We start from the raw sequence: 26,925 nt of genomic DNA on the forward strand, positions 1-26,925 counted from the left end.
AACCAGGCGAGGCAATCATTTGAGAAACCAAGGCTATTCAGTCTGCCAATGAGGATGTGGTGATTGACAGAGTCGAAAGCCTTGGCCAGGTCAATGAATACGGCTGCACAGTATTGTTTCTTATCGATGGCGGTTAAGATATCGTTTAGGACCTTGAGCGTGCACCCACGACCAGCTCTGAAACCAGATTGCATAGCGGAGAAGGTGCGGTGGGATTCGAAATGGTCGGTAATCTGTTTGTTGACTTGGCTTTCGAAGACTTTAGAAAGGCAGGGTAGGATAGATATAGGTCTGTAGCAGTTTGGGTCTAGAGTGTCCCCCCCTTTGAAGAGGGGGATGACCGCAGCTGCTTTACAATCTTTGGGAATCTCAGACGACACGAAAGAGAGGTTGAACAGGCTAGTAATAGAGTTGCAACAATTTCGGCAGATAATTTTAGAAAGAAAGGGTCCAGATTGTCTAGCCCGGCTGATTTGTGGGGGTCATGATTTTGCAGCTCTTTCAGAACATCAGCTGACTGGATTTGGGAGAAGGAGAAATGGGGAAGGCTGGGGCGAGTTGCTGTGGGGGGTGCAGTGCTGTTGACTGGGGTAGGGGTAGCCATATAAAAACAAACTGATTCCATTTACATAAGTATTCAGACCCTTTACTCAGTACTTTGTTGAAGCATCTTTGGCAGCGATTACAGCCTCGAGTCTTCTTGGGTATGACGCTACAAGCTTGGCACACCTGCATTTGGGGAGTTTCTCCCATTCTTCTCTTCATATTCTCTTAAGCTCTGTCACATTGGATGTGGAGCGTCGCTGCACAGCTATTTTCAGGTCTCTCCAGAGATGTTCGATCGGGTTCAAGTCCGGGCTCTGGCTGGGCCACTCAAGAACATTCAGAGACTTGTCCTGAAGCTACTCTTACGTTGTCTTGGCTGTGTGCTTAGGGTGATTGCACTGTTGGAAGATGAACCTTCGCCCCAGTCTTAGATTCTGAGTGCTCTGGAGCAGGTTTTCATCAAGGATCTATGTACTTTGCTTCGTTCATCTTTCCCTCGATCCTGACTAGCATCCCTGTCCCTGCCGCTGAAAAACATCCCCACAGCATGAGGCTGCCACCACCATGCTTCATCGTAGGGATGGTATTGGCCAGGTGATGAGAGCTGCCTGGTTTCCTCCAGACGTGAAGCTTGGCATTTAGGCAAAGAGTTCTATCTTGTTTTTTTAAGACCAGAGAATCTTGTTTCTTATGGTCTGGGAGTCTTTAGGTGCCTTTTGGCAAACTCCAAGCGGGCTGTCATGTGCCTTTTACTGAGGAGGGGCTTCCGTCTGGCCACTCTATCATAAAGGCCTGATTGGTGGAATGCAGCACAAATGGTTGTCCACAGAGGAACTCTAGAGCTCTGTCAGAGTGTCCATCATCTCCCTGACCAAGGCCCTTCTCCCCCGATTGCTCAGTTTGGCCAGGCGGTCAGCTCTAGGAAGAGTCTTGGTGGATCCAAACTTCTTCCATTTAAGAATGATGGATGCCACTGTGTTCTTGGAGACCTTCATTGCTGCAGACATTTTTTGATACCCTTCCCCAGATCTCTGCCTCGACACAATCCTGTCTCAGAGCTCTATAGACAATTCCTTCAACCTCATGACATGGTTTTTGCTCTGACATGCACTGTCAACTGTGGGACCTTATATAGACAGGTGTGTGCCTTTCCAAATCATGTCCAATTAATTTCATTTACCACAGCTGGACTCCAATCAAGTTGTAGGAACGTCTCAAGGATGATCAATGGAAACAGGATGCACCTGAGCTCAATTTCGAGTCTCATAGCAGAGGGTCTGAATACTTATGTAAATAAGGTATTTCTGTTTTAAAAAAAGTATAATTTTGCAAAAAAATGTATTAAAACCAGTTTTTGCTTTGTCTATGGGGTGTTGTGTGTAGAATGCTGAGACATTTTTTATTGAATCAAATTTAGAATAAAGCTGTAACGTAATTTTTTGGGGAAAAAGTCAAGGGGTCTGAATACTTTCTGAAGGCACTGTAACGTTATATTGGTTGCAAGAATTTTGTATAATTTAAATTGAAAAATGTAAAATTTTGAATCCAGCAACATTTTGCGTATCAGTTAATTTGGTTTCAACAAGAGAGGCTAGAAAAAGTATGTAGAGCCTCTATAAGACTTTGGATGGATCCAAATCAAAACATGAATCATCAGCGTACAAGGACACCTTTGTTTTTAAGCCCTGGATTACTAACACCTTGCTTTTATTGTTGGATCTAAATTCGATGGCCATAATAAATAGATATACCGATAGTGGAAAACCTTGTTTTACTCTTATTGACAGTTTTGTACTTTCTGAGAAGTAATTCAAATTCAATATTTTAGGCTTAGACTTTTTTAACACTGCTCAGAGAAATCTGATTTATGTGCTCCATGATGATTTAATCTGCCTATAAATGCAGAGACACAGCCCTGAAAAGATGAGCATCATCTCTGCCCGTACACACATTCCCAACTGCTGTATCTGATTTTGGAAAGGTCATCTCTCTGTAAAACGTATATGTACTCTCGTAGAAATAGAATCACGATGTTTCATCCCGCGCCTTCAGATGGATGATTTGATAGTGCTTGTTCTGAGCGCAAGACAAGCAGTAAGAAGTTATGTTATCCGTATGCCAAATGGCCTATGAAGTATGTTATCAATGACGGTGCACTCATCTCTCAGCAAGCCCTGTTATGTCCCATGACTATAAAAGATACAGTGAAGGTCCTGCCGCCTTTTTCATGTATCTTTAGAGTGGATCAAAGACCTTCCTTGTGTCATGGACAGGACTGTCAGAGCTATATCATCACTTAGGGTGACCTTGTCATGGCCCGCGCAGTAGTACTGAAACTCATATTTTTTCAATAGAGTGGGATCTTCTAGTACTTATCATGGTGAACCTATGACAAGGAAAAACACTTAAAGGCTACATCCATTTGGTTGAGGAGTCAGGTTTGGCATGAGTACATGAGTGGGGAATACAGCTGATGTTAGAATGATAGAGATTATAACACAGACATGGAAAACCATGGTGGTCCTCTGTAGCTTGGTCCTCTGTAGCTCTTGCAACGGCAGGATAGTGGGTTCGATTCCAAGGACCACTGTCACGTCTAACCACTGGTCCTGGGATCCATCTCTACGCACACCTGCAGATCATTATGATACTCACCTGGATTCCATTACCTTCCTGATTTCCTCCCCTTTATCTGTCACTCCCTCTGGTTCCTTCCTTGGTCGGTATTGTTCCTGCGTTCTTGCATTATCGCCAGTGTTATGTTGTCTCGTTTCATGTTTGTTGTTTTATTAAACGTTTGACCTGCACCTGCTTCTCGACTCACAGCGTCTCCGTTACAACCACCCATACATAAAAAAAAATGTATGCCCGCATGAATGTAAATCGCTTTGGATAAAAGCGTCTGCTAAATGGCATATATTAAGAATCATATTATTGCCAGTTAATTTACAGCTAAGCATAGGAGAAATAGTTAGTCTGCTAGACCATTAGCGCTAAATAATGAACTTCATGGTATTAGGTTTTGTCGACAGTAATATGAGTTGGCTGTTTGTCCACAGCATTGAACAAGCAGAGATATTGCTGATAAATATTTGTCTTGTCTGTGCAGCCACTATATATTCTGTCTTAAAAAGGAGGGAAAACAAGCCATGTGAGTGGTCTAGTACCTCCCAGCTATCTTTATCGCTCTGTGTGTGCGTGCGTGTGTGTTTGTGTTTGCATGCGTGCATGCATATGTACGTGTGTGTGCATGTGTTAATGGAAGACACAGGAAACCTTGGATTAACTCAACAGTAGCAGACATTCACAATTCATTACCACACATTGCAACAATATTAATTGGATACAAGTCACCCCAAGGAAATAATAATGTACAGTAATTGGTATGGTTTAATTTGATTTTCACTGGTGATAACAAGTCTTAACAATTACTTTTTAACCTCGCAAGTCCTGGTTTGATTTACAGTAAGTCATTCTGGGAGGAAATTCTTTCTGTTACTATTTTGGGTTGCAGTATCATGTGACAAATGATCATCATTATTGTCATCATTATCCAAGTATCCATCACGCTCAATGTGAAATCATCTCAAAGCAAACCATACTGATAGAGTGTTACTGTACATCATGATTCAGGTATCAGTCAACACAGATCTAATACATTATACAGTTGTACATTAATTACTACTTATGAGGATGAACATATCACATTGAGATACATTTTAATTTCTGTAGTTTAATTACTAATTCAATCCATTACATCAAACACCACTAATGTCTGGACGTAACAGTTTAGGAGTAATTGGATAAGCGTATATTTCATAGGGACAAACTAATGGATTGAGAAGCAAAGGAACAGAACAACTGAGTAAGGAAAAGGGAGTATTTTTCTCTGCTGGATACAGTAATAAGAAAAGAAAATGTTTAATTCCATGCAGGTACGGGCTGTGTAGGCCTGTCTTCACATGATGATCAATAGCTCTGTATAAGGTTTGTTCCCATGCTCGTCTTAATAATGAGACCTGAACACAGCCAAATTCTCTCATTTTGTTTGGCTTTGAAGAATAACAAGGTTGTTAGTTGTAAAGGTTACATTGATTAATATCTCTTTTCTCCCAGCCGTAGATGAGTAATTCTCAGTAATGGAACTTGCTTTGCAGGAAGAATCGATTGGGATTCATGAGAATGATGAAAATCTATGGGATATGGGAGAAATTAACCAGGAGACCAACAGAGGAGGAGATCCAGGCAGAAAATACCCCTGCCCTTTCTAACACAGCATGCTATACTGAGGAACATGCTGGGAGAAGGTGGTTTATTTTCTCACATTAACAGTATCTAAAAACCGATTTATGGTCATGGGCATTGGCCGTACAGTATTTACTAAGATGCGGCCTCTGCAGGAGTGAAGCCATTCATATTTCTTGCGCTTCACGGAGCAGAGCAAAGCTGCTGTGAAAGAAGTTGTCAAGGAAGTGAGTTTGGGTTTATATAGGATGTACCGCCCCCACTTTACCGTCAACCAATCATGTCAATGCAGGGCTATACGGAACCCACTGCATTGTTGCAAAATTTGGGAGGAGCACCGGGATGTGGTACGGAGCTTGATTTGGCCTCCGTAAGCCACTGGAGGTTCCACAATTGCGCCACAACCTCCGTACGGTGCCTCCAGACCGCACATTCTCTGGATCATGCAGAATTCTGCTTTAAGCCTAGGTGAGACACATTATGCCTTACAAGTTGTTTTCCAAATAAATTATATATTCAGAGCTATACAATAACTTTTGTAAGCACGCTAATAGAATCAGAGTAACAGTCGAACTATATGGTTAAGCTTATGAAGATGGTATTTGTAAAGATGAGGTCATGTTGAGTGTGTTTATAAGGATAAACCCCGTTAACACAAAAGGAACATTTTGCTTGTGGGTTTCAGTGATGCAGACAGTTTTCAATGAGAACAAAACCTTGCTGCAGATTTATTTTGGCACACACACGGCACTCCTCTTGAGTTAGAGGATCAGAATCAGCATACCGTCTTGAGTGATGCCATCCATCGATCCTCCCCCTTCGCTGCGTCTGAAGCGCCAGACACCGGTGGAGAGCCAGATGGTGTGTGTTACACTTGTTTTCTTGTCGTCGCGGTAACTGTTATTTATACGCTACCACAGCAATGACTGGGCCCTCCAGACTAGAGCTTTTGTTCTCCTCTCCTCCTGGAGAGTAGTGGAGGAAAGGAAAGGAGGAGAGGAGCGAGAAACGAGTGGGAGACAAAAACAAATGTCCCTATTAGATTATCACCTCCTCAGCCCCCTGTGGAACAACTCATTTCTGGCTTTCTGTAACTCTGGCTGTGTGGGCGTGGGCCCTGCCAGGAAAGTAGAAAAAAAATCCTGATAACTCAATATCACTTCTATTAGCTGGGGGGTACAAGGCCATGGATCATTATCATGTCACCATGTACAGGAAGCTTAGGGTTGGAGATCAATGATAGATTTTATTTTACACCAAGATCTAGCACCCCAACCTTTACATTCGCTAACCCCCTTCCGTAAGCTCTGGGAAAAAGCAATATCACTCTTGAAGGCAGCGAAATATGATGAATTATTTCGCTTACACATAATCATCAGCAGTGAGCGAAATAAGGCAAAGTGAATTACCCGGCGCTGCCATAACCTTTCTCCAGGGCTCTGGAGCACAGTGTCAGGGGCCCGCTGTTCTAAATATCTATGATGTTCATAATAGTGATAGGGGATGGGAGGTGGAAGGAACCTTGTTTTGCTTTCCCAAGTAACATTCTAGCAATTGGTCATCTGTCTCAGCATGACAGGTCATACTGTTGTCATCATCTCTTCAGGAGGTTTACCCCACTCCGGCCATAAGGCTGTCTTCCAGTCTACATCCTGATATTACAGCAAGGGACACAATTTGTGAGAGGGCTTTAACACTTCTACTGGTATTGTTGGCAATGGCATGATTCTTTGCATGAGTTTGTCTGCGACACAAACAGGGACTACTAGGGATGAAAGTTTGGAATTTTTTTAACTCTGGCATATTTAAATTGATGTGGAAACTGAAATGTTGATTCATGCCATTCATGATTTGATTTGATGTGCACTGTCCCTGTCACGTAGACACCAAAATAAGTAAATGTGCTGATTGTGGTTCAGAATGTCTGATTCAATGTCTTTGCTACTCAGCTCACTTAATTCTCATCTCATGCAAGTGTCTGTGCCTCACACCTCCTGTGATTAGTCCGTGAGAACAGTGTTTTGCATGTTGATAAGAGAGAAATGGAAGGTCACAAGCTTAGTCAATTCAAAGATGCCATTTGCTCAGCTAATCCCACACATTATTGCATCTCCTGTTATTGTCAGAGAGAACTGTATGGAGGGGTGGGGTGGTGAGAAAGTTATACACACTCATTTTAAAAGCTTTAACCTTACTTATTGAAATGTCATAGGTTTTTGCAGTCCAACTGCAAAATAACACTGTGGCTCGGAAGGAAGCTTGAGCTTTATGCCATTTATTTAGTTAATCCCACATATTCTTACATATTCTGTTTTTTTGCCGAGAGCTCTGTATGGAGGGGTGGGGTGGTGAGAAAATCATACACACTGTCATTTCTAAAGCTTTACCCTTACTTGTTGAAATGTCATGGGTTTTTGCAGTCCAACTGCAAAATAACACTGTGGCTCGGAAGGAAGTGTGAGCTTTTGCAAGCCCTACACAGTTGAGCAAATGTGAGATGCAAGGGAAGGTGATATGAGATGACAGAGACAAGAAAGAAAGGAGAGAGAGAGAGAGAGAGAGAGAGAGAGAGAGAGGAAGAGGCATACTGCTTAGGCCTGTTTGTTTGTCTCTCTTATTGCTTTGATCCTGGCTTTGGACAGTACATCTGAGCTTTGCTTTTTCAAAGTCCTTGACTAATGATGGGCACAATAACAGTACAGTCCTCCACACTAAAATTAGTCAAATCAAGAGGCAGCTTGAGTGCTAAGAATAGCGTGGGCACGAACCTATATAATGCCCATTCTCTTGATGAGCTCTCATGTGAATGAATGAGAAGTGTGTTGAAAAATGAAGCTACATGAATTAGGACAGGGACAGGCACAGCACTAGATTGACAATGAAAGTTCCCTAGAGATAAATTTAGTGATTCAAGTCTTGGATATAATGGTGTTAATCAGGTGCCATCATTTCACATTAAAATGACAAGAATGACAGAATGAGTGCCTTAGATAATTGATTTTTACTTTGTGTGTGTAGGCTTTCCCTGATGCTGGTAACTGTCTTCTCTTGCCGAATTATCACCATCACCTTAAAAGTTAAAACCAAACTGACTTTGGGAGTATAGATGTCCTAACAAAATGGCAATTTTTTGTCACTTAGTGTTACAATCTTTACAATTGTTGCTAGCTTGTTTTATTTTAGTGTGCCTTGGCACAAGTGTCTCTGCTTAGGGGGTCAAACTGGTTGAGTTGTCAGGTCAATGGAACACAGGCAGAACAGAGGGAAATGGTCCATAGAGAATCTCCGCCACTCATACATGTTGGAATGAATTACCTGTGGAAAGAGGTTGACCCTAATGCAGGAGCTACTACTCATTGAACACATCACGGACATTGTTCGGCTGACAGAAACCTCCCAAAACTACCAGAGTATTTCTGATTCAGATATCCACCTTCTCTGATAGATAATATGCACTTACACACACAGACACAGTCATGTAGCCTAAATGCACATTCGTAAATGCCCTCTTGGTCCGACATGCTAATGGCTCAATTTTTTTAAAGAATCTGAGGACTTCATTTTCCCCAAATCCACCCCGTCGAATTGTGGTCTTGCCCCTGACGTTCCTGGTGAAGGTGTTTACCATGGCGTGAAATGTGATGCCTAAAAATACTACAGGTCAACAGGGGGGTTTGGGAGGGGTTAAACCATTGACCCTCTATTCAAAGAGTGTCAAAATGACTATCTCGAGAAGGCGGTGGGCCTATCAGGTTATTCTTGGGGCGCGGCTGCCGGACCAGACAGTAGGCTAAGAGAGGGGTAGAGAAGGGGGGTCGAAGACAGCTTGAGGATGGGCAAGAAGGTCACACACAGCCCCTCTTTTAGACACAGCAGAAGGTAGAGGGCAGCGAGGTGACATACTGGAGCAGATGGCATAGCTCCTCTTTTCTTCCTCCATTTTCTCTTTCCATTCTGTCCTCTTCCACCTGTGGAGGCGGACACTTCCTGAGGCCCGGCCCAACCTCCCCAGGAATCCAGGATCCAGCTCATTTATCACTGAGATCTACACACACTGTGCAATAGCTCCATGCAAGACTACTCCACAGCAAGCTCAGTGTCATTGTCAGGTCAAGCGAGGAGTCCCTTTCTGAGCCCCTTTCATTTACCCTTTCATGAACAAGATAAGACTCCTAAAGAAAACATCAACCATCTCCATTGAGTCTATCATATCTGTTTGTAATGAGACAATATGAATGGAGACAAATGGCATCTTTCCTAGAATGACAGTGTTGGCAATAGCCAACAACTTTGTTGGATTTCTTGAATGTCTGTTCAATAGTTGTCAATGGCAGAATGCAGATTTTTAAACCTATCGTCGTGAAAGAAAACTGGTGAACGGATCTGGGTGCTGTTTGGTGAGTATTTAGGGAATGTAGTGGATGTGCACAGTTTCATTCTGGAATACGAAGACGAGAGTCTTTTTAACGCGCGTTGCCCAATCAACACTATCGTCGCCATTATAATGATTGGTTAGAGTACAAATCAGATTGATGGACTGTTTTCCCCCCAGTGAAAAACCATCCAACAGGCACCTGGAGACATTTACAGGGCTAAGAGTAGATCTCTCTCAAACGTCTGTTATTTTTTTGTGTGGGTGACTCTAACCATGTGAGCTATGAAGCCAGGCACTCTTGAGTATTTCCCCCTTCTCTCCTCTCTTGTTCCATGTAAACTGCAGCCGTGTATCGGTTTCACTTCTCTCCGGGTGAGTTGACAGTCTGACAAGACTTGAGAGGCAAGGATACACAGCGTCCTTATTCTGTCACCCTCCTCCACTGGCTTTGACTAGCCCAGACACAATACATTCTAGCCTGTGCAGCACATCTAATAAATCACTGTCCTCTGATACAATAACGAAGAGTTTACTCAAGGAGCTATGAAATTACCAGCCTTCAACCTGATCTATTTCTGTCTCCTCTCCTCTATTAGTTTAGGGGATGGCTGAGTTGAAAGAGAACTTTTGTCAGTAAGTGAAAGCAGGACAGTGATATTGTGACAGCGTTGCTGCACGCACAGCAATGCGCCACATTGCAGTTGGAGCGGAAGCCCATGCATTTATTGTTACAGCTATAATACGATGCAAACCCATGTGATCTTGGGTAGTGTAGTTTAATACAAACATACACACATACAGTATGCCAATAGTTTTTTTTTTAAGGATTTCAAACACAGCACACAAAAGCCTCCATGAATGTCAAGTTCATTTTCAGTGATAAAAGTGTAGTATCACGTTTGCTGGTGCATGAGCTGTGGCTGGTGCATGAGCCCCTGTGGATCCAGTTGTCTTATTGAATGGGCCGGTCATCAATCTAACGGCCCCCACCTCAACCTCCCGCACCAGCTTTCAATGCAAACTGTCCTGATATCATCACCTCCCTCAATCACCCCCATAATCTGCATGCTGACACATTGGTAGAGCTGTAGAATGACCTTACATCTTTTTATATTTAGGTTTATGTTGGGATATTTCAGTGTGCAGAGGCTGTTAAAAAGGTCAGGGAAAAGGGTTGCAACTGAAATCACGCAGTGGGACCTACCTACATGTTATATCCACCACCAATCTTCAATTTAAATTCTCCCTTCCGTGCTGAGGTAATAGGATGGGTGCCGACAGAATGTTGCTGAGAGTAAAGTGCTGTTTAAAAAAGATTGCATAGGGAGAAATGTAAACTGTTTGGAATGCGAAACACAACCTTTTTTTCATCGAATCACGCTGGTTTTATTCACACACATCATTTAAGTCATGAATAAGCACACATGCACGTAATTGCCAACATAAAGGAAACACCAACATGAAGTGTCTTAATAATAGGGCATTGGTCCACCCCGAGCTGTCAGAACAGCTTCAATGAGCCTTGGCATAGATTCTACAAGTGTCTGGAACTCTATTGGAGGAATGCGACACCATTGTTCCATGAGAAATTCCATAATTTTGTTATTTGTTGATGGTGGTGGAAAACGCTGTCTCGGGCACTGCTCCAGAATCTCCCATAAGTGTTCAATTGGTTTGAGATATGGTGACTGAGACACACACACACACACACACACACACACACACACACACACACACACACACACACACACACACACACACACACACACACACACACACACCCTTTAAACCCCCTATGCTCCTTGTGAGACCCCTCTTTCAAAATCACTGAGATCTCTTCTTCTAGCCATGGTAGCCAAAGTACTGGGCAACTGGATATTTTTATACATGACCGTAAGCATCTGTGTGGAAGCACCTGCTTTCAAAATACTTTGTATCCCTCATTTACTCAGCTGTTTCCTTTATTTTAGCAGTTACCTGTTTGCTAATAACACAGAGGGAAAGTCTTTATTTTTTTTTTTTTATGTTCATTATTTGAATGTTTTATTATCATATTAAATGATCTGAAACAGGTGCACAGAATGGTAGTATGCAGGGTTTTTACACGTGTATTGCTGCGTTCACGTGCAAAGACCACCTGTTTGCTATTCTATTGTAATTATTTTAATCCAGATTTACTGAATCATTTTATTGAAGAGTTGATACTGCACTGTACCACTGTTTATTGACCATAACCTTACTTTGGTGAAGTCAACCAATGGGGACGCCTGTTCTATTCATTCTATTTCTATGGATTTCATTCTAAGCGATTGCCAAAATCGGATCAGATTACTTTTGAAGAACTCGGCCCTGGACAACATGCATTTTCAGGATTGGATAATTGGTTGATGCTCCCTTGTAATTTTGTTTATTGAGGTTCTGGGCATATTATAATAACAGTTAACAGTTTATTTCACTGGTGGTAGAATTGAGAGGCTGTTGAATGGTCTGTTGATTTATTGCAAAGCAGAGCAAACAAACACAGCAATGTATGAATGAAATGGCCAGTAATACACTTCCATATACAGTGGTATCTGTCACACTTGTGTACTTTTAGTCAATTTCTCACTTTGCATCACAGAATACACACTCTTAAATGTGTGTGATATGTGGGAGCACTCCTCTTTAATTGTTAAGGCAGACAGGACCATTTCAGAGCAGAATGAATGGGATTTAAATCCTAGAAAATGGCAACATTGTGAAACTGTTAGGACTAATCCCATAGTAATTACTGAAGACATCACAGCTAAAAAGTATTTGTCCATGCAGTATTAGTTATGCTTCCTCAACTGGACAGAGAACTGTTCATTGTTTCATTGTTACACATCCCAATGACCCAGTCCCCCATAGAAAAACAGATAGGCCTTCACAGTGATGTTGAAACTGTGAGCTCAATCTCAGATCCAATGCATTTAGTGTGGCTCTCTGTTTGACCGACCAGCCTGGATAGGGGAGAGAGGGTAAAGGGAGAGAGAGCTAGGCCCTAGGGTCGACTCCTCAATGTGCCTGGGATGCTCTACTTAAAGATCTTTAAATAGGGTTCTTCACTAGGATGCGATAGCCCCAGTGACGTACAGTATATCTGCACTTTCGGAGGTATCATGGGATGTGCTTTACCTGAGCATCATGGGAAAATGGGCTAGATTGTGGACAGGACAGCAGGCCATTACAGTATATCTCAAGCAGATGCATTTTTATGTCCCAGCAAAGCTACCGTAGGAAGAATAATACCATGCTTCCTAACAAGAGGCCATTAAAACGGCTACACTCACTAAGTTACTGTATATTGGGATAAATGTTTGCAAATGTCAACATCTATCTTAATAACCAACATTGCATTTACAATGTGAACTGACTGTCATATGAACCCTGGTCCTTGCAGCTTGTCCAGTTCAGTTGATTGGCCTTAATCAGCACAATTCAGTCCTGTGCCCGGGAAAGGGATTGATCGTGACAGTGGGCTGAGCGGAGAAGGCTGTAGCTGTTGCGAGCGGTTGCTAAATGATCTCCGGTGGATGTGGAGGCTCAAACGGAGGCTAAACGGGGATGCTGAATGCTCCCCTATCTGCAGCTCATTACCCACCTCTCCATTCCCAGGAGGCTTGGCTCTGGTTCATGCTGAGCGCTCTCCTGCCAGGAGGAGGTTGATTACAACCATTTTTCTCGATGAGGCTTTCTCTCTCTCGCCCACGCTTATACCCCTCTCCTCTCTCCCTTTTTACCTCGCAGCCACCACAGGCAATTCATTTGTTGATTTAGCTTTGTATCAGTCACATAGATAAGAATGCTCAGAGAAAAGTGTGTTGTGAATGACAGAGCAGAATGTTTACTCGCTAAGAGGCTAACAGAAAGCAGCCAGGCATGATGAAAAGACTAAAATGATGAATCATACATCAGCATCTAGTCCAACAACAAAACACAAGTATAGAAATCAACCCAGATTAGGCTCTTTGAAATGAGATTGCAGTAGTGTGTAGCCGAGCGGGTAGACAGATGGGAGTGATGTACTGTATGTAGCCAAGGTGGCATTGTATGGGTGTCTGTGAGGGAAACATGCTTATGCGTTTCTCTGCCAGGGTTCCACATACTCCAAACCCAGATGGGCAAAGATATCCTCCTCTGAAGTTGCCGGTAGGAATAGTTTCTGGAGAAAGAACAAAGACAAAATTGATGGTTGGATTCAGAAACATTGTAGACATAAAATATATACACTACATGTCCAAAAGTATGTGGACACCCCTTCAAATTAGTGGATTTGGTTATTTCAGCCACACCCGTTTCACACCCGTTTCACACCTGAGCACACAGCCATGTAATCTCCATAGACAAACATTGGCAGTAAAATGGCTCAGTGACTTTCAACGTGGCACCGTCATAGGATGTCACCTTTCCAATAAGTCAGTTCATCAAATTTCTGCCCTGCTAGAGCTGCCCCGATCAACTGTAAGTGCTGTTAATGTGAAGTAGAAACGTATAGGAGCAACAACGGCTCATCCGCAAAGTGGTAGGCCACACAAGCTCACAGAACGGGACCGCCGAGTGCAACACTCACTACCGAGTTCCAAACTGCATCTGAAAGCAATGTCAGCACAATAACTGTTCGTTGGGAGCTTCATGAAATGGGTTTCCATGGCCTAGCAGTTGGCTGGAGTGGTTTAATGCTCTCTGCCATTGGACTCTGGAGCAGTGGAAACGCATTCTCTGGAGTTTTGAATCACGCTTCATCATCTGGCTGTCCTACGGACTAATCTGGGTTTGGTGGATGCCAGGAAAATGTTACCTGCCCTAATGCATAGTGCCAACTGTAATGTTTGGTGGAGGAAGAATAATGGTCTGGGGCTGTTTTTCATGGTTTGGGTTAGGCCCAGTAGTTCCATTGATGGGAAATCTTAACTCTACAGCATACAATGACATTCTAGATTATTCTGTGCTTCCAATTTTGTGGCAACAGTTTGGGAAGGCCCTTTCCTGTTTCTTCATGACAATGCCACCGTGTACTAAGTGAGGTCCATACAGAAATGGTTTGTCGAGATCGGTGTGGAATAACTTGACTGGCCTGCACAGTGCCCTAACCTCAACCCCATCGAACACCTTTGGGATTATTTGGAATGCTGTCTGCGAGCCAGGCCTAATCGCCCAACATCAGTGCCCGACCTCACTAATGCTCTTGTGGCTGAATGCTGCGGGGACTTGCTTCCAATCTTCCAACATTTAGTGGAAAGCCTTCCCAGAAAAGTGGAGGCTGTTATAGCAGCAAAGGGGGGACCAACTTCATATTAATACCCATGATTTTGGAATGAGATGTTCAACGAGCAGGTAGTCTGCAACATTACAGACACATAAATAGACTGTGAGAGTTGACATGGCTTGACGGCAAGAGGCCACACACGCCCTGAAAACATCTCAAGGGTCAAACCATAGAAGCACAAGTATGATTAGATCAGTAACTCAATATGAGATCACTATATCAATGAGTCAACATGGTCAGTTACTAGACTTTTCTCTTCTGACTCACAACAGTACTCCTTGAACCAAGAATACACAGTTGCTATGATTTGATGAAAATCTAAGCTATCAAGATGTGCATTAACTCATATAAAGTAGAATGGAGGCCATCATTCTTCTGGCCAACATTTTCTACTGAACAGTAAATGTGCCAACTCCGACCATAGCGTGAATGCCCAGATTTATATCCAGCTACCTGCGTCCTCCTCACAGTCATAAAAAAAACTCTGACCTTGCTCTAAGTAACGCTATGTTTCAGTGGTGAGCCTGACTCACCTTGTGAGTGTGAGAGGCCCGGTGAAAAGCTTTAACCCTGACACATTCTGCCTTGAAGTGCTAAACTAGACCTGACACACAGAAATGAGAAGAGAGGGAAAATGTGGCCTTTCTGCCAGCTACCGGCAGATGATAACCAAGCATAACTGGTAGGAGAGAGTGAAAAGCACTTCTAGGCATATATCCCACCATGCCAACTCGTTATTTACAATGCAAATGACAAGGGGGATGTTAGAGGCCCTAAGTGCATGCTGGGTAAAAGCAGTCAGGCCAGCCACGGTCCAGTCTGTTTAAACACTCTTTCAGTCTTCATTTGACTTCTATCTCTGTTGATATAATCTATCTTACAAACAGTCAAGGCTTGAATCTTGATCCTCTCAATTTGATTATCTCCTGACTCTCAGCAAATGCAGCCATGCCCGCAAGGCACACACACACATACAGAACATATAGAAAACAAAGACTTTACCGTGAAATGCTTGCTTACGAGTCCCAACAATGCAACACAAAAAAATAGTAACACAAGAAGAATAAAATAAAATACACAAGAATGGAGCTACATACAGGGAGTACCAGTACCAGATATGTACATGAAGGCAGGTTAAAGTGACTAAGCATCAGGATAGATAATTACAGTATAGATAATTAGAGGATACATAATTAGAGTAAAATGAAGAACAGAGTAGCAGCAGCAAATGATGAGTGTAAAAGTGTGTGTGAGTGTGCATGCGTGTGTGTGTGTGTAATGTGTATGTATGTGTGTTTGTGTTGTATTGGTCTGCGTGTGTGGTGGTGTATGTGTGTGGGTTTTGTGTGGGAATGTCAATATGGGACTCACCAACTGGATTTGGTCTTATGTAGCAAAATTTGAAATTGTGTTTTTTACACTGGATAAAAGTAGAGACTCAGAGCTACAAAATTGCATATCATACACTGCATTTTTGAGGAACAATGGGAAAGTAATTCTGCTTTGAAAGTTGATAAACTTGTAAACTCACTTTTGAGAAAATGGCTTTGAATGTTTTGGTATCTAGTGAAGAGCTCTTCTTTGTCTACACCCATTCAGCAACGTTCACACCCTCTTAAACTTCAGCCCCACCTATTTCGTTTCGCTCTCGGGGTGTTCAGAGTGCACACTAGATGCTCTGGCCGATGATTTGTTTGCCTCATGAAAACAGCCTAACCAGCACTGCTGTCAACAATTTCATTACGTTTGTTTTTTTGCCGATGTTTACTGACACCGGCCATATTCAAAGGGTGTTGTACACTTTAGCTTAAGACATGAAGCTAGCTAGCAAGGTAAACAACGGGTAAGATCACACACGTAACGTAACGTTAGCTAGGGCACCAGCCAGCTAATGTTAGCTAGCTAGCTAACATTACACTTTCGCTTAAGACATGTAGCTAGCTAGCTTAACAATTAACCTAGCTAGGTAAACAATGTGTAAGATCACACACATCACGTAACGTTAGCTAACGAGCCACGAGCTAACGTTAGCTAGTTAAACAACAATGAACATAGTGCCAAAACATGTCATTGCTACCCAACCAGGTTCAATGTTAGCTAGCTAACATTAGGCTCTAACTAGCAAAGCAAATGGTTCTGGGATACGAATAATAACGTCATACACGTAACGTTAGCTAGGGAGCCAGCCAGCTAACATTAGCTAGCTAACAGATTACCAACACAGACTGACCAGCTCAAATAGACAGAATCCTTCTATAAGCCACTCATTACCTCAGCCAATCATAGCTAGTGGGAAGGTTGCTGACTTTTTCTGTGGCTTACCAGCAAGGCTCGTAATTTAACAATTGTATTTGTATTTACAGATGGCATACAAGTTTGTTATTAAGGCACAGGAAAGTTCACATGTTCCAGAAGGCATTTCAAGACAAAAAAACACATTTTAATGAAAAAAGAAGGGGAAAAAAACGTTCAAATGGCTGTCCTGTGACGCCTTGTTTCCTGAAATGGGTCACATATAGTGTGTGTGATTGAGTGTTAAATGGTTTATGTATACAGTTGAAGTCGGAAGTTTACACTCACCTTAGCCAGATACATTTAAACTCAGTTTTCACAATTTCTGACATTTGATCCTAGTAAAAATTCCCTGTCTTAGGTCAGTTAGGATCACCACTTTATTTTCAGAATGTGAAATGTCAGAATAATCGTAGAGAGAATGATTTGTTTCAGCTTTTATTTCTTTCATCACATTCCCAGTGGGTCAGAAGTTTACATACACTCAATTAGTATTCGTAGCATTGCCCTTTGAATTGTTTAATTAACTTGGGTCAAATGTTTCGGGTAGCCTTCCACAAGCTTCCCACAATAAGTTGGATGAATTTTGGCCCATTCCTCCTGACAGAGGAATGGGCCAAAATGGTGTAACTGAATCAGGTTTGTAGGCCTCCTTGCTCACACACATCTTTTTCAGTTCTGCCCACATATTTTCTATAGAATTGATGTCAGGGCTTTGTAATTGCCACTCCAGCACCTTGACTTTGTTGTCCTTAAGCCATTTTTCCACAACTTTGGAAGTATGCTTGGGGTCATTTGCAAGACCCATTTGCGACCAAGGTTTAACTTCCTGACTGATGTCTTGAGATGTTGTTTCAATATATACACATAATTTTCCTTCCATCTATTTTGTGAAGTGCTCCTGTCCCTCCTGCAGCAAAGCACCCCCACAACATGATGCTGCCTCCCCCGTGCTTAATGGTTGGGATGGTGTTCTTTGGCTTGCAAGCCCCCCTTTTCTTCCAAACATAACGATGGTCATTATGGCCAAACAGTTCTATTTTTGTTTCATCAGACCAGAGGACATTTCTCCAAAAAGTACGATTTTTGTCCCCATGTTGTCACGATTGTCTAAAGGAGTAGACCAAGGTGCAGCGTACTTAGAGTTACACATGTTTAATAAATATGAAACTCACCAAAACAATACAGACGAAAACGAAGCATGACGTTCTGGGCTGCTCACATGCAGCTACACAAACACAAGATCCCACAAAGCACAGGTGGGAAAAGGCTGCCTAAGTACGATTCCTAATCAGAGACAACGATAGACAGCTGCCTCTGATTAGGAACCATACTCGTCCCAAAACAAAGAAATACAAAAACGTAGAAAAGGAACATAGACCACCCACCCTAGTCACACCCTGGCCTAACCAAAATAGACAACAAAACCCTCTCTATGGCCAGGGCGTGACAGTACCCCCCCCCCAAAGGTGCGGACTCCGGCCGCAAAACCTGACTCTAAAGGGGAGGGTCCGGGTGGGCCTTCCTTACGGCAGCGGCTCTGGTGCGGGACGTGGACCCCGCTCCACCTTCGGCTTGGCCCACTTAGTTGGCGCCTCTGGAGTGGGGACCCTCGCAGCCGACCCCGGACAGGCAGGCGACTCTGGCAGCTCCGGACAGGCGGGTGACTCTGGCAGCTCCGGACAGGCGGGCGACTGGCAGCTCCGGACAGGCGGGTGACTCTGGCAGCTCTGGACAGGCGGGACTTTCCATAGGCCTGGCTCTGGGCGCAGGCACAGGACTCACCAGGCTGGGGAAACTTGCAGGAGGCCTGACTCTGGGAGCAGGAACAGGACGCACCAGGCTAGGGAGACTTGCAGGAGGCCTGGCTCTAGGCCCAGGCACAGGACTCACCAGCCTGGGGAGACATGTAGGAGGCCTGGCTCTGGGCGCAGGCACAGGACTCACCAGGCTGGGGAGACATGCATGAGGCCTGGCTCTGGGTGCAGGCACAGGACTCACCAGGCTGGGGAGACTTGCAGGAGGCCTGGCTCTGGGAGCAGGCACAGGATGCACCAGGCTGGGGAGACTTGCAGGAGGCCTGGCTCTGGGAGCAGGCACAGGATAGACCGGGTCCTGGAGACGCACTGGAGGTCTGGAGCGCACGGCCTGCACAACCTGTCCTGGCTCGATGCCCACTCTAGCATGGCACTTGCGGGGGGCTGGCCTATAGCGCACCAGGCTATGAGCGCGCACTGGAGACACCGTGCGCTTCACAGCATAACACGGTGCCTGACCAGTACCACGCTGCTTCTGGTAAGCACGGGGAGCTGGCTCAGGTCTCCAACATGACTCTGCCACACTCCCCGTGTGCCCCCCCAAAACATTTTTTTGGGGGCTGCCTCTCGGGCTTCCTTGCCAGCCGTGTTCCCTCATACCATTGCCGTTGGTCCTTTTCTCCTGCTGCCTCCGCTCTTCTGAGTGCCTCTACCTGTTCCCATGGGTTGCGATCCCTTCCGACCAGGATCTCTTCCCAAGCGTAGGATCCCTTGCCGTCCAGGCCTTTCTCTCCCTGGCCCAGGATCCTTGCTCCTCCTGGGCACGCTGCTTGGTCCTTCTTTGGTGGGATCTTCTGTCACGATCGTCTAAAGGAGTAGACCAAGGCGCAGCGTACTTAGAGTTACACATGTTTAATGAATATGAAACTCAACAAAACAATACAGACGAAAACGAAGCATGACGTTCTGGGCTGCTCATATGCAGCTACACAAAGACAATATCCCACAAAGCACAGGTGGGAAAAGGCTGCCTAAGTATGATTCCTAATCAGAGACAACGATAGACAGCTGCCTCTGATTAGGAACCATACTAGGCCCAAAACAAAGAAATACAAAAACATAGAAAAAGGAACATAGAACACCCACCCTAGTCACACCCTGGCCTAACCAAAATAGAGAACAAAACCCTCTCTATGGCCAGGGCGTGACACATGTGCAGTTGCAAACCGTAGTCTGGCTTTTTTTATGGCGGTTTTGGAGCAGTGGCTTCTTCCTTGCTGAGCGACCTTTCAGGTTATGTCGATATAGGACTCGTTTTACAGTGGATATATACTGCTCAAAAAAATAAAGGGAACACTTAAACAACACAATGTAACTCCAAGTCAATCACACTTCTGTGAAATCAAACTGTCCACTTAGGAAGCAACACAGATTGACAATAAATTTCACATGCTGTTGTGCAAATGGAATAGACAACAGGTGGAAATTATAGGCAATAAGCAAGACACCCCCAATAAAGGAGTGGTTCTGCAGGTGGAGACCACAGACCACTTCTCAGTTCCTATGCTTCCTGGCTGATGTTTTGTTCACTTTTGAATGCTGGCGGTGCTTTCACTCTAGTGGTAGCATGAGACGGAGTCGACAACCCACACAAGTGGCTCAGGTAATGCAGCTCATCCAGGATGGCACATCAATGCGAGCTGTGTCAAGAAGGTTTGCTGTGTCTGTCAGTGTAGTGTCCAGAGCATGGAGGCGCTACCAGGAGAAAGGCCAGTACATTAGGAGATGTGGAGGAGGCCGTAAGAGGGCAACAACCCAGCAGCAGGACCGCTACCTCCGCCTTCATGCAAGGAGGAGCACTGCCAGAGCCCTGCAAAATGACCTCCAGCAGGCCACAAATGTGCATGTGTCTGCTCAAACGGTCAGAAACAGACTCCATAAGGGTGGTATGAGGGCCCGACGTCCACAGGTGGGGGTTGTGCTTACAGCCCAACACCGTGCAGGACGTTTGGCATTTGCCAGAGAACACCAAGATTGGCAAATTCGCCACTGGCGCCCTGTGCTCTTCACAGATGAAAGCAGGTTCACACTGAGCACATGTGACAGACGTGACAGAGTCTGGAGACGCCGTGGAGAATGTTCTGCTGCCTGCAACATTCTCCAGCATGACCGGTTTGGCGGTGGGTCAGTCAGGGTGTGGGGTGGCATTTCTTTGGGGGGCCGCAAAGCCCTCCATGTGCTTGCCAGAGGTAGCCTGACTGCCATTAGGTACCGAGATGAGATCCTCAGACCCCTTGTGAGACCATATGCTGGTGCGGTTGGCCCTGGGTTCCTCCTAATGCAAGACAATGCTAGACCTCATGTGGCTGGAGTGTGTCAGCAGTTCCTGCAAGAGGAAGGCATTGATGCTATGGACTGGCCCGCCCGTTCCCCAGACCTGAATCCAATTGAGCACATCTGGGACATCATGTCTCGCTCCATCCACCAACGCCACGTTGCACCACAGACTGTCCAGGAATTGCCGGATGCTTTAGTCCAGGTCTGGGAGGAGATCCCTCAGGAGACCACCCGCCACCTCATCAGGAGCATGCCCAGGCATTGTAGGGAGGTCATACAGGCACGTGGAGGCCACACACACTACTGAGCCTCATTTTGACTTATTTTAAGGACATTACATCAAAGTTGGATCAGCCTGTAGTGTGGTTTTCCACTTTAATTTTGAGTGTGACTCCAAATCCAGACCTGTTTGTACAGATGAACCTGGTACCTTCAGACGTTTGGAAATTGCTCCCAAGGATGAACCAGACTTGTGGAGGTCTTCATTTTTTTTCTGAGGTCTTGGCTGATTTCTTTTGATTTTCTCATGATGTTAAGAAAAGAGGCACTGAGTTTGAAGGTAGGCCTTGAAATACATCCACAGGTACACCTCCAATTGACTCAAATTAGAAGCTTCTAAAGCTTCTCAGAAGCTTCTAAAGCCATGACATTATTTTCTGGAATTTTCCAAGCTGTTTAAAGGCACAGTCAACTTAGTGTATGTAAACTTCTGACCCACTGGAGTTGTGATACAGTGAATTATAAGTGAAATAATCTGTCTGTAAACAATTGTTGGAAAAATTACTTGTGTCATGCACAAAGTAGATGTCCTAATCGACTTGCCAAAACTGTATTTGTTTAACAAGAAATTTGTGGAGTGGTTGAAAAACGAGTTTTAATGACTCCAACCTAAGTGTATGTAAACTTCCGACTTCAACTGTATATAGTCTAACAAGTGTGCGTAGGGTCTGTGGAAGATAGAGTTACAGCATTAAAACCTTTCCACAGAGATGGGTGCTACTGGCTCTATTCTTCCCAACTCCATAGTTCCAGAGCGGACTGAGATTTCAGGGAGCAAATAAGTCAAAATACACACAGTGACTGGGAAACTGGTGAAGTGGTTACATATAAGTGCTTTGGACAGTCAGTTCTAAAGGTGATTTAGCTCATAGTTCAGGCATCCGTAACAAGATGCATGCTAGCTGTTCAAAAGGCTCTACGGAAAGCTATGGTAAACTCTAAGGTCCAGCTCACAAAGGAAACAGTACAGACAAGGATCAGCTCCAACTACTGACCAATTTAGCCATGGTCCTGGATCAAGTCGAAGCCTGGTCTGTGAAATATGAGCTCTGTCCAATCCCTTCTGGGGGTAAGGTTGCTTTGCTTACTGGCCACCTGACAGCTTTGACCAAGAACAAATTGTTGCTCTTCTGAGACTTCACGTAAACTCTTTTACTCCAGTAAGGAGCATTTGTCATGCACAAATGATCCTACCTTCCATGTACTACAATAAGTACTACTTTATTCTGCCATAACACAACTATAGTAAGCACTCCACTTCCAACAGGGTAAGTGTAGCAGTACCAGCTCAGGCCAAAGGGCAGAGGAGCTGGAGTTTGCATTCCAGCATTTCAGTGTCCTTGCCTTAATTAATGAGCAGCTAATCAGCTGTGTATTTTTTCTGTCCACTGCATAATTACAGATCTCATGGATGTGAACACAGACATCAGGCCCTCTAAACACCTGCCCCAGCTCTGCTCTATGTCACTGCCTCCCTGCCATGACACACAGGCTGATGGATGGGCCTGATGAAAATGGTTGGCTGCCACTCAAAAGGATGGGCCTGATGGAAATGCTTGGCTGCCACTCAAAGAGCCATGCCCATCCGCACGCCTGCCCGCGCACACACACACACACACACACACACACACACACACACACACACACACACACACACACACACACACACGCCTGTACACAATTGAAAAAAACACACTACAAACACACCTGGTCAAACACTTTCAAGCACACCCCACAACCTCCCTCAGCATCACTGGTCTGGAGATGAAAGCCTCCTGGACCATAGCCCAGAGAAGAGCAGCTGCATCCAGGTGGATAGCCAAACTTAAACTTGTCTGGACTTCGCTTCAATGCTAAAGAATAATATACAGCCTTGACCTGTAGGAGTCGGTGGGGGCCCAATTAGGAGAGCCAGAGGGTCCACCAACACCAGGAGGAAGTTCAGAAAAAAAGGGTTTATTTGCCCTGTCTTGTTTTGTCTTTGGTTTTGTCCTTTACATTTATTTCATTTTTTTATATTCACCGCTTTAATATAGCACTTATTTGTGTAGCATGTAATCCCTCAATCCCTTTATCACTTGGTGTGATTTCACATAAATGTATTGATCCAGTTGCATGATTTACTATTATAATAATTTTTTTCTACTTGATTACCCTCAGCACTTAATCAACCCTCGTCTTCCTCTTATTGTTGTCTTCCTCTCGTTGAACTGTCGCAGGTGACCCCTCTGAGCTATCAACCTCCATTGTCCCTCAGGTAAATAACCACCCCATGTTCCCCCACCCTCTCCAGACCAGACTGACTTGCAATATGCGGACAGAGCAGGAAGTTGCAATAGGCACATACAACCCAAGGTTTGATACCAGCACAAACAGAAACCCTCTTAAACCTAAACCTAACCCCTAAGCCTAAAATTAGCTTTTTTTTTACTTGTGGGGACCAACGAGACTTCTGGTACCCACAAGAATAGTAAAACCAAACACACACACACGCACACCGCACACACATACTGCAACAGACCTGCTGGCTTGTGGGTCCTTAGACACAGGGATATGCAAACGGTTGAATAATATGCAAATCCACACTAAAAAACAACTAATGGAAACATGTAAATTTACAAAGGCTACACAAATACGACAAACACACACAACAGGTGGCATGTCGGAGAGTAGGCTACTTTATTTTTTATTGTAATCTCAGTGTTGATATTCATCATCTAGAGTATAATACATTGGCAGAGATAAGTATGTCTGAAGGACATGGCAATTCAGGACTGTTGTGTTCGTTTTCCTCTGTTGGACAGCAAGCAATGCATTTTATGTATTGAAAGGAAAATAAGTATTTTGAAATAGTCACCTTTTCAAAATCAACCATTTACATTTGACACCTCTAAAAAGGTTTCCCCAGGACTGAAGAACATATTCTTTCAGTAAGGAAGATACACATTCACCTATAGCTTACTGTATAATATTTCTACTGTCCCCGTCATACTATTCCTGTGGGTCTCTCCATTAGAAATCGATAGACACTGTATCAAACCACATCAAGGCTATTACGTAAGGCATACCAGCGTGGGCCACAGCCTTCCTCCCTCCCTTTGTTTAGATAGTTTTCTCCTTACTGTCACCACCTTGAACCAGGTTGTTATTTCCTAGAGATTGATGAATCGAAAATATTTGGATTGTCTCTAAATTAATCAATCTTTATTGCAGCTTACAGGAAAGGGCTGACAGTGGCGGAAAAGGGGGAGTCGATTTGGGCCTCTGCTGTCCTACTGAAATGATCCACCCACGATCAGAACACACACACACAAGTGCACACCCCCAGCCTTCTTCAGGCACCCTAGAGCAACAGAATTGAACCATAGAGAGAGGAGACAACTCAGACACCTAACTAATCAACCCAGCAATTAGTGTTAGCATCATAAACCACTCTGAACCATAAAAAGGCTATTGAGCTGAATGTGGTTTTCATTACCTAACTCTCTCAGCCTGCTAATCAGCCCAATGCACTGGGCAGTAAGGGAAAACAGTGCCAGATAATCAACCTTTTAATCATACACACAGAATGAGTTTATTTGGCCACCACGGTTTCATACGTTTTGGTTTCATTAGTGTTTATGTAGCCATATAAACATCCAGTAAATTACCGTTATTTGTTCATGAGTGTCCAAATGTAATGATCAGAGGAAGATAAAGGCATTACATCTCATCGCCTACAGTGGGGGGAAAAAAGTATTTGATCCCTGCTGATTTTGTACGTTTGCCCACTGATAAAGAAAGGATCAGTCTATAATTTTTATGGTAGGTTTATTTGAACAGTGAGAGGCAGAATAACAACAAAAATATCCAAAAAAACGCATGTCAAAAATGTTATAAATTGATTTGCATTTTAATGAGGGAAATAAGTATTTGACCCCCTCTCAATCAGAAAGATTTCTGGCTCCCAGGTGTCTTTTATACAGGTAACGAGCTGAGATCAGGAGCACACTCTTAAAGGGAGTGCTCCTAACCGCAGCTTGTTACCTGTAAAAAAGACACCTGTCCACAGAAGCAATCAATCAATCAGATTCCAAACTCTCCACCATGGCCAAGACCAAAGAGCTCTCCAAGGATGTCAGGGACAAGATTGTAGACATACACAAGGCTGGAATGGGCAACAAGACCATCGCCAAGCAGCTTGGTGAGAAGGTGACAACATTTGGTGTGATTATTCGCAAATGGAAGAAACACAAAAGAACTGTCAATATCCCTCGGCCTGGGGCTCCATGCAAGATCTCACCTCGTGGGGTTGCAATGATCATGAGAACGGTGAGGAATCAGCCCAGAACTACACGGGAGGATCTTGTCAATGATCTCAAGGCAGCTGGGACCATTGTCACCAAGAAAACAATTGGTAACACACTACGCCATGAAGGACTGAAATCTTGCAGCACCCGCAAGGTCCCCCTGCTCAAGAATACATATACATGCTCGTCTGAAGTTTGCCAATGAACATCTGAATGATTCAGAGGACAACTGGTGAAAGTGTTGTGGTTAGATGAGACCAAAATGGAGCTCTTTGGCATCAACTCGCCGTGTTTGGAGGAGGAGGAATGCTGCCTATGACCCCAAGAACACCATCTCCACCGTCAAACATGGAGGTGGAAACATTATGCTTTGGGGGTGTTTTTCTGCTAAGGGGACAGGACAACTTCACCGCATCATTTGACGGGGCCATGTACTGTCAAATCTTGGGTGAGAACCTCCTTCCCTCAGCCAGGGCATTGAAAATGGGTCGTGGATGGGTATTTCAGCATGACAGTGACCCAAAACAAAGGAGTGGCTCAAGAAGAAGCACATTAAGGTCCTGGAGTGGCCTAGCCAGTCTCCAGACCTTAATCCCATAGAAAATCTGTGGAGGGAGCTGAAGGTTCGAGTTGCCAAACGTCAGCCTCGAAACCTTAATGACTTGGAGAAGATCTGCAAAGAGGAGTGGGACAAAATCCCTTCTGAGATGTGTGCAAACCTGGTGGCCAACTACAAGAAACGTCTGACCTCTGTGATTGCCAACAAGGGTTTTGCCACCAAGTACTAAGTCATGTTTTGCAGAGGGGTCAAATACTTATTTCCCTCATTAAAATGGAAATAATTTTATAACATTTTTGACATGTGTTTTTCTGGATTTTTTTGTTGTTATTCTGTCTCTCACTGTTCATTTAAACCTGCCATTAAAATTATAGACTGATCATTTCTTTGTAAGTGGGCAAACGTACAAAATCAGCAGGGGATCAAATACTTTTTTCTCCCACTGTATTTGTCATAGGCGTCGTAAGGATAGGACCAAGGCGCAGTGGGTAAAATGCTCATAATTTATTTGATGAAAACACTGAAACAAAATAAAGAAAACGACGAAACAGTTCCATAAGGCAACACAGGCTACACAGGAAAACAACCACCCACAAAACACAAGTGAAACAAACACACTAAATATGGCATCCAATTAGAGACAACGACAACCAGCTGCCTCTAATTGGAGGTCATTGCCAAAAACCCAACATAGAAATAGAAAACTAGATATAAACATAGAAATAGAAAACATAGAACCTAAACCAAAAACACCGAAACACACAAAACAAACACCCCCTGCCACGCCCTGACCAAACTGCAATGACAAATAACCCCTTTTACTGGTCAGGACGTGACAGTACCCCCCCAAAGGTGCAGACCCCGAATGCACCTCAAAAACAAAAACCCCACAAAAACAACCCCAAACTTAAAGGGAGGGAAGGGAGGGTGGCCACCGTCAACGACGGTCCCTGTGCTAC

General features: G+C 44.1%; 1 protein-coding gene across 2 annotated transcripts in view; it reads right to left on the reverse strand.

Moving 5' to 3' along the window:
• Positions 1-11,647: 11,647 nt before the first annotated feature.
• Positions 11,648-26,925, reverse strand: part of LOC115193964 (DNA nucleotidylexotransferase-like) — a 170,966-nt gene continuing 155,688 nt past the window's right edge. For both annotated transcript variants that reach the window (XM_029753132.1, XM_029753131.1), the window contains exon 11: positions 11,648-13,349. In XM_029753132.1, coding sequence (XP_029608992.1) covers positions 13,263-13,349 — 87 coding nt within the window. In that variant the 3' untranslated portion in view covers positions 11,648-13,262. The remainder of the gene's footprint in view (positions 13,350-26,925) is intronic.

The sequence above is a fragment of the Salmo trutta genome, chromosome 5 (genome assembly GCF_901001165.1).
Source record: "Salmo trutta chromosome 5, fSalTru1.1, whole genome shotgun sequence".
Lineage (NCBI taxonomy): Eukaryota > Metazoa > Chordata > Actinopteri > Salmoniformes > Salmonidae > Salmo > Salmo trutta.